At 39.2% G+C, this 12818-nt stretch overlaps 1 protein-coding gene across 1 annotated transcript in view; it reads right to left on the minus strand.

The window, feature by feature from the left end:
- Arid1b (AT rich interactive domain 1B (SWI1-like)) overlaps positions 1-12818 on the minus strand; it is a gene marked incomplete at its 5' end in the record, with an annotated part of 413582 nt that overhangs the window by 38187 nt on the left and 362577 nt on the right. The window contains 1 exon segment of the mRNA XM_013517332.1: positions 5130-5275. Coding sequence (XP_013372786.1) covers positions 5130-5275 — 146 coding nt within the window.

A 12818-nucleotide genomic window follows, 5' to 3' on the forward strand; every position in this document is an offset into this window, starting at 1 on the left:
GAAACCTCAAAAAAGCAGCTGAGAGATATTACAACCAAGACCGCCTTGTTCAAAGTAGTGGATTGATTTCGTGCAGTGTTATCTCTGGAGTCTAAGAAGACAGGAATTAGAAAACGTGTACATTTAAAAACGTCCTCTTTAGAAGAATAGAAATATTAAAAAAAAAGCAGCAAAGTGTAAAAAGAGGGGCTTGTATATGAAATACCACGTGTCCTTTTTTTCTTATCTATAAAATGGGTTTGCAGATATCATAGCTAACACAATTCCAGAGAAGTGGGGAGGTCATGTAATAGTGATAACTTCAAGTAGTCAGTATTTGTATGAATATTACAATTATGTCTGAATATTATTTTGAACTTATGAATAATATCATATTTTATATCATCAATAAAAAGCAATTTTAATAATAAAGAACTAGAGTAATGTTTTACTAGTGATAATTTATACTGATTTAAAAATTGGACTTACATAAACATAAACATTGTGTTGATTTAAAGCTCCTCAAATAGCTTAGATGGACATTTTAGGTATGCAAATTATAAACACTCAAAATTACATTGCTTTATTATCTTGAGAGACAAATAAGGATAGAATGTACAGTAATAGTTTTATAATTCTTCTGCCTGACAGTATGAATTTTATTTTACCAAGTGGATCATAAAGTCTTTTCTCACTATAGCTTCTACTTTTTTTTTTATGAAATGCTTATTTTTTTACTTCTTACCAGAATTCTCAATGAATCACTGCAAAGAGCCCAACATCTCCTTGGGCAATGGTACTCCAGGGGCATTAGTTTTTCCTTGTTTCCCAGAAAAGCAAGACCCACTACTATCCTAAGGATGTGTTACATCAAGGTACTGTTCCTTTTCTCACTGACACCAGTAATCTAGTATGGAAAGTTCAAATGCGAGGAGGAGCAGTAAGAAATCTGTGGTTGCATAAAGTGCTGCCTGAGTGCTGTAAATACATTTCAAGCACAGCCTCCAGCTATGCTATTGAAATTTAAGAGCTAGAGTGAGTTCTTAAAGGCAGCTTGGGTCATGGTCCTAAGGCAGTTATTCTGCTCTAGATTTAATACATTCAAAAGAATATAAAGAACATATGAAGAAGTAAAACTGAAACTAACCATTCATTCCTGTTTTCTCCAAGCCTCTTTCAGTCTCCCTACAAGGCTGCAGAGTTATTTCCAGAAGATGGTAAAACAGGATCAGAAACATACTTGGTTCTTTTCTTTTTTTTTTCTGGTACTGGGAATCGAACTCATGACCTTGCGCTTGCCAGGCAGGTGCTGTGCTGCTAAGCTAAATCCCCAGCCCTGGTTATTTTCTTCTGATGGCGATATACCACATTCTGGAAAATATTTTATTCCTTGTTTCTGAAAGAACAAAGGGCCCATCTTTGTGTGTATACCTGTAGATGTTCATGACTATTGATATATGTGCCCAAATATAAAATGCATTCTTATTACCATACATACAAGAGATATGGAAAAAGCTCAGGCAATACACTTCCCCTTCAGCAAGGTCATGAGAAAATTCTTGAAACATCCCTACTGTGAGAACCTCCTTGGGGACAGTAACAGTGAGAGGTTGGAGGCTGGGTGTGACCCCTAATTTGCACCAGCGGTGCTCCCTATGCAGCCACGCCAGTAAAGCTGTTACACATGGTTGCTCTAGGAGAATGGCCAGGACAGCCCAGTCCCTGTGACCTAGCGCAACAGTACATTTTGCCAAGATCTCAGCAAGCACTTCCCTTGTTTACAACAGCTGGTTTTCAGGGGAGGAAGGGATTCACCTAAAATCATTAACTTAAAGCAGGCCAACAGACACTTCTGTCAACGTTTTGGGCACTCAAACACCATCATGAGTGCTAAGGACCCAAAATTTTCAGTAAGACACCAAAGTTCTAAGAAAACAGCTATCCAGCCAATAAGTTTACATTCTAAGCAGTTTTGTATGCCTTTTTAAAATCACAAAACAGCAAACTGTCTGGTCAACAGCTAATGTATACAAAGCTGGTGGTAGCTATGCCAGGGCACAGCAGAGCAAAATATGGTGGTACTTTGGTTCATGGATTTAATTTGTTCTATGATTTTGGAAAAGACAGCCATGTTCATGTTTGTATGGGAAAAATGGTTATGGTCCTGTCTGTTACCTGATGCAGAGTTTGCAAACAAAAGTGTTCGCGAACCAAGGTACCACTGTACCCCCAAACCTGCAATTCTCAAACTCTGGCATGCACCTGTGGAAATTACCTGTGCAGTCTGTTAAGAATGCAGACTCCTGGGTCCATCCTCAGAATTTCTGATGGAAACCTGGGAATCTGTAGTTTTAACAAGCATTCCAGAGATCCTGAAATAGGTGGTTCACAATTTTGTGGCAGTGTGATGTATTGTTTTCTTTGTAAAGGACTATTGTAACTACTATGCCCTGTGTAGGCTAGGCATTAACAGGACACTTTGCATGTGGGACTGAGCAATGCTGGGAGACAGAGAGACTCATTACTGCAATTTGATCAGATCTCTTTATAAAAGAAAGGCATGGCTACAGTGGCACATGGCTGCCCCTTTACTGTCTACAGGACATAGAGTGGAAATGGCCTACATTTTGTAGAGTGTCTTCTGGCGAGGGAAACTTTGAAGTACAGATGGTAGGTATATATGTTTTTAAATCTAGATGTCTACTTTAAGATGATGGTTTATATGAAAATGAACATATGGCTAATAAATATTATAAATGAAATATAAATAGGTATAGTTCAACTAACAGATATTGTTAGTTATTGATATTGTCAACTAACAGATATTGCACACAAGGGTTATTTAACAAGGCTACACATGACTTGCAATTTTCCCTTTACATAAAGTTCTAACCTTCTAATCTAAATAGTTAAAACAGAACCAAAAAAGCTCTTTCAGAAGGAAAGATCCCCACTGCTTACCATTATAACTTCCTGTGGCATTTTAAGTAAAGAAACAGTCATCACATTTATAGTCACACTGACTCCATTTAAATAATTACTCGCTCACTGAACCTTGTAACAATTTGTCACTACACAGGAAGATTTTTTTTTGGCCCTTTACACTGTCTGCAACACAACTGTCTGAACTCAGTGAAGAGAATGCTAGAATGCCAGTTGCACTGGCTGTTAACTGAGATGCAGAAAATTCTACTACCAGCCCTGGCCAGCATTTGCATTATTTTTACTTTCTGTGAAAGTACACTTTGATGGAGAAATATTTTACTGTTATCATTGGTAATCTGTCTCCACTGGCTCAAGCCAAGAAGATGGATGTAGTGGTGAGTCATTCCTGACCCATCTCTACCCAAATGTATACCTTAGCTCCCAAATCCTCAGAAGCTACACTGTAATGTCCTAATTCAGAGATTAACACAGCTATAGCAGATTCACACAGACCTATCAATAGATAAACAGTAAATACTAAATGGTCAATACTCCTTCAATGTGCTCAATAATTACTTTCTACTGGGTAACGTTTGACTTAATAAAGCTGAAAAAAAAAATCACATAAATGTGTACAGCAAAATTTATGTTTAAATGCTTAAAAATTCAGTATTTCAAAATGTACAATGCAATAAAACAAACTACTACTTCACATAAAACACTGTGAGAATAATTGGCCTTTGAACACATTTCCTCTGTAGGAGATAACGAGCAGCTGAATTATCTGAATAATAATAATAATAAAGCCTTTGTGAGTCCCCGTTAAACTGGTTATTCCTCAGGAGTACACACATCTTTTCGGGCAGGGCACTGTGCCATGTTTATTGCTGGTTATTTTTTGTGGCCCTGAGGTCCAAACAAAAAAGGGAAAAATGAGTACTGCTAATAGGTAAAAATTTATTACGTAGTTTAAATAGTCTGGAATAATTTTATTTCTAGAAGACAGACAAAACACAGACTGTTTTGTCACAGACTGTCACAACCCAGATCCTCTGTCACCCAGGAAAGCACTGCTCAGGCTCCTTGCAACAAACTGCTGGAGGTTTGCATTTTTATCTCTAATGAAAAATACCCACTTTCTTTATGAGTAACTAGGTTACTTTATTGATTTAAAAACTCCATTTTAACCAATATTAGTTATGTGTGCCTCTTTCACAGACCTTTCAGAGAATAATCAGGGAGTGCCAGTATTAAATGAGACTCTAGAAATTGATGACTTCGAAGCTCAAACAGGAAGCATGGCCTCTCCAACGCCAGAAGAAAGCAGCAAAAGGCATCCCTGAGGGAAAAAAGGTAGTTGAGGGAGCCAGGGCTCTAACTGAAATGTTTTCCTGACATGTCATGAATCAGGACACAGAGCAGCTAAACCAAATTCTGTGTTAACTGAAGGAGCAAACCCCACCAGAAGGGTCTCTGCCACTCAGCCAAATGTACCACACTGTCTTACTATAGAACCAGCACTCTTTATCTGTGGGAAGTTCAGAAACTCGAGGAGGGGACCCACTGACTGTCAGGCTCAAGGGTCTCAGAGTCAGGAACATGGGAGGGCTGTGGACATTCCTGATGTTTCTCACAAACTCACAGAATACTTCTAATGTACTAATCAGAGGTGATTTTTGTAAGAATACAACTGTTGAGATTACAAAGTGTGTTTAAAGAACATATAAAGCATTTCTAACAGGTTTTCTATAGAGATAATATGCAAATAGTACTTAGGAACATTGTTTCCATATATACATTTAAAGGTGTTTCTCTACATGAAAAAAAGCCCTCCAAACTCCCCTTTGTCCTGCTCTTCAACCGTTTCCTCTGAAATGTGGATTCTGAATGTTCATCTTTACCACTGTCAAATACTGAGTTCTTGTTTTGGGATCTTCTAATACTCCTAAAAATTCTCAAAGATAAGAAGAATGTGGTGTCTAGCAAACAATCTCCAGTGATACTCGAAACATGAGTATATCTTATACAAACACAGAAGGAATAAAAAAATTTACATAAAATATAACAATCTTTAAGTCTCAAGTAGACTGAACAGTTTCCCCGAAGTAGGGAAGTAGTAACATTCCCATTATCTGCCTTCTTGAGATGCCTGGGCTTATTTGCCATGGAAACCTAGGAAAAGAGGCGAAGACAGGGCAGCCCTCCGGACAGAGCTGCCAGGTTACCTGTCGCGCTGTTCACCATAGCTGGTGTCATGCTGTAAGGTGGCCCCTGTGTGTTCATCAAGCCAGAACTGTTGTTCATGGGCTGGCTGTAGGGAGAGCTGGAAGCCATGAGTCCACTCTGGTTCATGCCAGGAAAATTACCTTGCCTGTATGAAGATAAAAGCACAGGCACATGTAATAACCATGCATATCAGACAGGTCTTGACCGTCTTCTCTAACAATGCACTTGTGTAAGGGTGGGGCTGTTATTTTTCATGTTTGCTAAAAATAGACTATTTCCTAAAGAGAGATGCTCAACTCCACTACATTTACACTCCATGTAAATGTTCAATACACCATTCAAAAACTCCAACTATTGCATTTACACAAATCACACATTCATAATCATATCGACTATTCCAACTTATTAATCATATAGAATATAAACAAAAATAAGGAACCTGAGATAAGAATAGGAATTACAAAAGCAAGTAAAATAATGTCTAATGTTTAACAAGACCTGCCTACTAACAACTACTTAGCATCTTCACATTAAAACCAGAAGTTGAAAAATGAAAAGCAAATGGGCAGTGTGGTGATGTTACTAAAAAATCTTTCCTTGCCCTAAATTTTCTGATTTAATGAAGTGAGAAGAAACTGCCAAAGCTCTCAACTCTACTATTTAACTTTTTGAAGTTAGGTTCTATTAGAAACAGCAATTTCCTGATATTGCAATCACATAGTGGACCCCAGAGCTCTGCTTATTCTTGGTAGAGCTTCTCTGTTACAGGAGAAGACAGGCACTCAGATTGACTAGTGTCCCTAATTGGCAGAGTATTTGCCCCTCATGGTACACACTGATGACATCATCTTGGCAACTTAGTTTTATCCTATGCTTGGTTGACAAGAGACAGTTTTTATTCATCCTTGCAAAGAAAAGGGAATTCTTTAATTTGAAGGAGACAACCAGCTCTTTGACATTGGTAATGAGATGTGGGCAGGGGATTTAAATGGCTCAGTGGTCGTCTTCTCCCAGGGACAATTCTCTTGTTCTGTAATAAGAGTTAGTACCACTGTGGTAAAACTTTTAAAAGATTCTATATTGCTATGGCTTGTATCTAGCTGTCCCCTCAAAGCCTCATGTGGTCAGAGGTGGGGCTTTTGGGAGATGGCTGGATCTAGGGAGTGAGATACTTGGATTAAGGACATGATTTTGGGATTGATTCATGGTGCTATGCTATAATTAAGGGTGTCCTCTCCAGTGTGTGAGTGCTACCCACCCTAAGAGCAGGTAATCTAGATAGAATATAAGGGAAAGAAAGAATACTGCTACCACTGCTTGTCACTTGCTGATTTGCTACTTTACTACTTTGCTGCCTTCTGCCTGCCATCAACTGTTTCTCCTCTATGGTACCCCTCGCCATGCTATCCTGCCTTGGAGCCAATTATGAACTGAAACCTCTACATACTGTGAGCAAAAATAAACCTTTTCGCCTTTAATTTTGGGTGTGGGGTATTTTGTCTCAGCAACGAGAAAAGTAGCCAAGATACACATTTATAGTCAAGTGCTCCTTATGCAAGTAGATACAAAACTTCAAACTTTGATAATATTACTATTAGGAGTAAAGCTAAGAAGAGGGCTTCATTTATCTGTTCTACATTAATTCTGATTCCTGCTCCACAACCATTAAACTATCATATAGTAGCTGTTAATGTATTAACAGTCAGCATTTTATATGGGATTCCTTAAAAATTAACATAAATCATTTTCTGAAATCAACCTTTTTTTAATGCATCTATTTTCAGTGGACTTTCTGCCTTGTAGAAAGGTTCAAATAAACAGAGACTAGTTGAAAATAAAGTAATAAAGCCTTAATATCTCCCTTCCCCCAATAACAACCAGTCAAAGAAATTCTGTACCGATACTCAATGATGGCTTGGAAAGAATATTCTCAGAAGGCTGAAAAATGAACAGTGGAAGTGAATGTCTGGGAGAGAGACTGTTATTCAGGGCTTGGAGTCTCAGCTTGCTGAGGGTCCACTTTGGTTACTATGGAGAGCTGACTACTATTACAAGGCCCAGTGTTCTCCAGACAGACATGAAATCATCTACTGGCATCAGACTGGCCTATAGGTCATCAGCCATGTCTAACGGTATTGCATAGGAGCTACGAACATATGCTATGTGGTTTGGGTCACAGCATCATCCTGTGGATGGCTGGTACTAATTTAAGTTTCCTGGGTTCCCTTCTGATGTGTTTTTATTCCCATACAAGATAATTCAGCACTCATGGAAGTTGCAGAAACAGCTCCTATTGGGTCATTCTCTCAATTTCTTAGTGGGTAAACACCTAGTGGCACACTTTATTTCTGAACAGGCTGTTTTCTGGATGGAAGACTTCTTCCAAATTATTGACTGTTTCAAGTCAGAGACAACCTTGACACCTTCTCTAAGATCCACTTTAGTGCACTTCACCCTTCCCCTCCTTCCAGATGAGATGTCACCCCTAACATCTTGATTCAAGCCACACCTGTGTCTTATACAGTACTGAGCTCCCCGCTGGGTGTGTTCAGTTTCCACATGTCTAGGTTCTTCTAGGTGTTCGAGCCTTGTGAGAGGAAGATGTAGGTCTAAGTAACCCTTGCATAAGACAGTTATTAAAAACATATGTAAAAGGAATAAATTGATAGCATATTTAATACTGTACAATGACACTGTAACATCTGGTCACCTTTTCAAGCTTCCACCAAATTGAGTTTCACATGTAGTGTAACTAATATGTATAAGATTTGTCTCTAACACGGTAAAAAAGAGAATCAGAATTTACCAGGTAGAAGGTTAAATAAAGTAACTGACCAACCTTAAGCTACGATTCTTTCCCACATCAGTATTGCCCACCTTTGGTCACTTTGATAACAACATTGCACAAGCCTACAGTTTTAAAAAAATACTCTTAAAATAACAAAAAAGTAAAAGACTTAAAAAGTCTGTGTGTTGGATGTCTGTTGCCTGTTACAGTGGTCCTCAATTAGGTCATACCTGTAGTTTAACAAGTATGGTTAGAAAACCAGGTGTCTTCCCTCTGACACTAGCTGTACTTTCATTGTCTCTTTGGGTCTGGGAACAAATCACTGTAGTTCCTTGAAGGGTCTCAATTTTTACATCTGACCATGGAGGGGCTGGTAACGATACAACATCAATACCTTACTAAATACCTACAAACATGCCTATGATTTCTAGGCACTTTACCATTTAATTTTTTAAATTCCTAAAGGAAGGTACAATTATTTACATATACAAAGAAGAAGATAAGGATCAGAGAAAAAGTGTGACTTGCCTAAGGTCACACAGCTGGTTAATGACAGAAGCAGAGTTCCTCAAGCCTGCTTTTAGTCCAGTGTACTATACCACTTTTTCCATAGGTCCTCTAGCTCTGCTAACATTTGATAAAAGAAAGTCTAATGGCACTAGAGCTACCTGTGTGACACCATTCTAATTCTATCAGTTTCGTTTGTGAATCTCACTGTAGAAAGCTGACTAAATAGAACAGTGCTTTCTCAGTCCCCTCTCTGGGCTTCCTGACATCTAGACTTTAGAGATGTGCTATAGTGAGAGGGTAGCGCATGTGACAAGAACAGTTCAGTGGACCTCCATATCTAGGAAACAGTGGACTCTGTGTGCTGCAGACAGCAAAAGGAAACCAAGTCTTCCCAGGAATGCAAGCCCAGTGTGGTCTCAAGCACAGCAGCTGGTCATCTGTGCAAATGGGGAGTTGGTCACTCATAGTGGCAACAGAAATCATCTTCACTATGCAAAAGCAGACTGTCTTCCCTGGACCTTTGGTGCAGTGAATTACTGAGCTATTATTTCTAGAGGTCTACATGCTTATAAGTTTTGTGAGTAGATTACTGCTCTCCTGATTTGACAGATTCCAAGTCCATGGCCATGGCAATAAATGCCCACCATATCTTGGGGGAGGGATTCATAATTTGATACACATTTTCAATGAATTTTGTGTCACTGACAGGCACTAAGGTAGCTTCCAGACCATGCACGGTGAGGTGGACCAGGTCAGGTGGTGCTGATGAATCAGTCTGCTGATTGCACAGCCCTTGCTCAGCTGGGTCAGACCTGCCCCATAGCACTTTTCCCTGTCTTTCTATGGCAGTATAATGTGGAGCTTGTTACATAAGCATGCTGACCTGCAGAATAACCAGAAGAACTTCATTTAAATCAGTCTTGAATTGGACTAGGTATATGTAAGACCTGTCATCATAAAACCCAGGTTGTTATGAAGAGAATCATCCAGAAGTAGAACCTGAAAATAAATTTTTGGAAGCACTCCTGATTCCCATTCTGCCCACATCCACATATAGATTTTTTCAGATTTTTATTTTTATACATTTCATAGATTTTTTTTTTTTTTTGCACTTTGGAGATTCCTCAGAGATTACATATTCAACTGCCAGCAAGGGGCTGACTGAGGGAGAGGGGTGGAAGCAAACACCAATTTTAAAGTGACAATTTTTAGTGGTTTAGGGTGAAGGCAGAAAGGGGACTAGAGATCACCACTACAGATTGCAGTTGGCAGTTAAAGATACTTGACTGAAATCTTGTACAGTACACATGAATGAAGCCTCTTCAGAATCGCAGTTGGGGAAAGTTCTCCTCTGCAGGACTCTGCCATATCCACTGCATATGCCATTCTGAGTTACCTCAAGAGTGAACATAAGGCAACACACCCTTTATTGGAATACTGAGCATGACTGTCAAATGTATATCTTTCTCCATACAGGCTGCTAATATAGGTGTAGACTGAGCTATGAAGCCAGCATTTTTGCTTACTGACAAAATAAACCAGGCCAGCCCTGAGCAGTTAGAACCAGAACTGGAAATTCTGAAAAACCATAATACCAGAAGAATTTCTTTTTATATATATTACTTTGGAGAAAGAAAATAACAATTTGTTTCTTTGGAGAAACAAAGTAACAGTTATATACCTAACATTACACAGGATGGCTTATTTTAAATGTTTTATAAACAAATTAGTTTTACACACCTCATGGGTAAAACAGATTTCCAACAGAATTACATGGTGAATGTTTCAAAGCAGTACTAAGGAGAAATCCAGTTGAAGTTATTTTAAATTTAATATCTGAAGAGAAAAATATTACTTATACCCTCAAAAGAACACAATCAAGACAGAGAAGGCTGTCAAGCCTGAGTCAAATTGTGGTGTGGCTAATCCATCAGCATGCCTAGAGCAACTGCATTAGCAATGCTGGTGGCAAAATAATGTTGTAATTTCAACAAGCCAGTAATTCTGGTTAGAAATCAATCCTGTGAAGGCAAAGAAGCATTTGTATCATTAAATGAATACAAAGAAAAACCCAAGTTCCCCTGATTTAAAAACTGTGGATTCCTATGAAATACATAACCACATGCTGTTTACAAAAAAAAACCCCACCCAAAAAAACCCTATTCTACTCCTTCTGGTCAACAAAAAACACTAGAAATTAATTAATTAATCAGAAATATTTTCTACTTAGCAACTGCAGTCTGGGATAGCTGTTGCACAAAGGGTGGAGAACAGAGGAATGGGCCACAAGGAGCACAACAGTGGCCAAAACAAGCAACAAACAAAACAACCAAAGCAGCCAATGGGAAGCTGCAGTCATGCTTGTGGCATGGAAGCAAAGCCACTGCACCATATGAACTTACAATAAAGGGGGAAGGGGACGAGAGGGTATACCTCTCGCATGAATCTGAGCTGCAGATGGGGGTTGGCTGGGTGAGGAGAAAGGATCAGCAGATATAAGGGTCCACAGCATCCAGACTGAGCTGGGCAGACATGGCAAGAAGAGGAGCTTCAGAGTTCTGTAAGGTTTCATATTTACTTTCAGAGAAAAAGGAAGAGATTAGGGGATTTTTGGCAGAAAGAATAAATATAGGACCCTCAGGTACAAGGCCACTGCTGAGGTCCAGGTAAGAAATGATGGTGCCTCAGAAGAAAGTGGTGGAAACAAGAGCTGAGAAGCCCACCATAGAACTTTCTGAGTCTTTTCCAAGATCGTTCTTTGCTGGCCAATGTGATCTTTTGAGGCAACCTGTATAACACTAGGGGGACAATGAATAGTCATTTTCCAGCTACACATTACTAACCACCTCCTCCGGTAAATGATATGTCTTCAGCTTTAATTTTTCCCTTTAAGAATAGAGGAGGAAGGACATTATTTTTCAACAGCTCAAGAAAAAGACCTTTTCAACAGTGGAGCAGCAGTAACTTTGTTAGCATACACTGTCCCCCAATCACAAGCCTCACCTGACATACATCCCCTATACCTCTTGTACCATAACGGACTTGGCAGCTGACTTAAAATTAATTTGGGTCTTGATTCCTCCATTCCATTTAATGTATCAGCAATATTTTGTAAACAAAGGATGTTTTTATTTTAGAGAACATAAATAAAATCCTTTCTGATTTTTCAAAAATCCTCTTAAAATCCTGAGATTTCCTGAGCTAAAAATGGCCTGAATCACAAAGTTTCTTAACTTGGTAAAACAATACACTTTTCAAAATGAGGGTAGAATATGCTGCAGGTAAGGCCTGATGCCTGAGCTAGACAATAGTCCCTCATGTCCTCACTAGCCCCTCTCCTTGTGAAGCAGCAGAGAACAGGCTCAGGTAAGAGCCTACCTATAGGTAGGTAACAAGCAAACACAATATGGTACAATTAATTTTCAAAGCAAAAGACAGAACCTTTCTAGTTCATGGCTGTGAGTTTTTTGATTTATTTAAATCTATGTTTTGGCAAAAGTGAAGTTCAAAATAACAAAGAGCCAGATAAAAAGTAACTACAGGGGCTGTGTCTCAGCTCTTAGTGCTACTAGACTAAAGTACCCATGGGCCGCCCAGAGAATCTAGTCTCTTACCACTGATCTTATGGTCATCCATGGTAATTTCTGAAGTGGACTATACTATAGCTCAGAACATATCCTCTCTATCACTTGAACAGTTTTCCTACCACCTTTAGCCGAGAACACTGTTGAGTTTACCCAATTTCAGGCCGAGGAAACCTCACTGCGTCCAGTATCATACTGAAAGGCCTGAAGGTTGATAGTACAGGTCTTCATCTCTACTTGATACACATGTATGATTTCATCAACCCCTTCCCTTTTGTAACTATTTATTTATTTATTCATTCATTCATTCAAAGTTTTACAATGCAGTTCAGGCTGCCTTGAACTTACTTTGTAGCCCATGATGGCCTTGAACACACAAATATCCTCCTGCCTCAGCCTTCTGAGTGCTGGGATCTAACTAAATCAATGAGATTCACTGGCAATGCTGTTGAACTTTCCAAGGAGTAGGTGGACCATGATGTTGGTTCCAGATGTCAAGTCTAGTGTAAGTGCATGTGAACATATGGGCAGAGATTCTAACAGTGCTATGAGGGCAGAAGCGAAGACAAGCATGCTAGACACTTAAGAGAGGCACAGAACCCTTATCCTTCACAGTCACCAGGAGCAAACTCAGGTGGAGAGGATACCAAGGAAGGTCATATAGGGACATAGAGATTCACAAGGGAGGTGGGTAGAGTTGCGGGGAAGTCTGAATACTAACAAGAGGATCCTGATGTTTCAGAGGATACCAAGAGGCAAAAAGTGAAACAGGTTTGGGGAGACAAACTTTGCCCCAAACCAACAGA

The sequence above is a fragment of the Chinchilla lanigera genome, unplaced genomic scaffold, assembly GCF_000276665.1.
Source record: "Chinchilla lanigera isolate Chin_1 unplaced genomic scaffold, ChiLan1.0 scaffold00038, whole genome shotgun sequence".
NCBI classification, from domain to species: domain Eukaryota; kingdom Metazoa; phylum Chordata; class Mammalia; order Rodentia; family Chinchillidae; genus Chinchilla; species Chinchilla lanigera.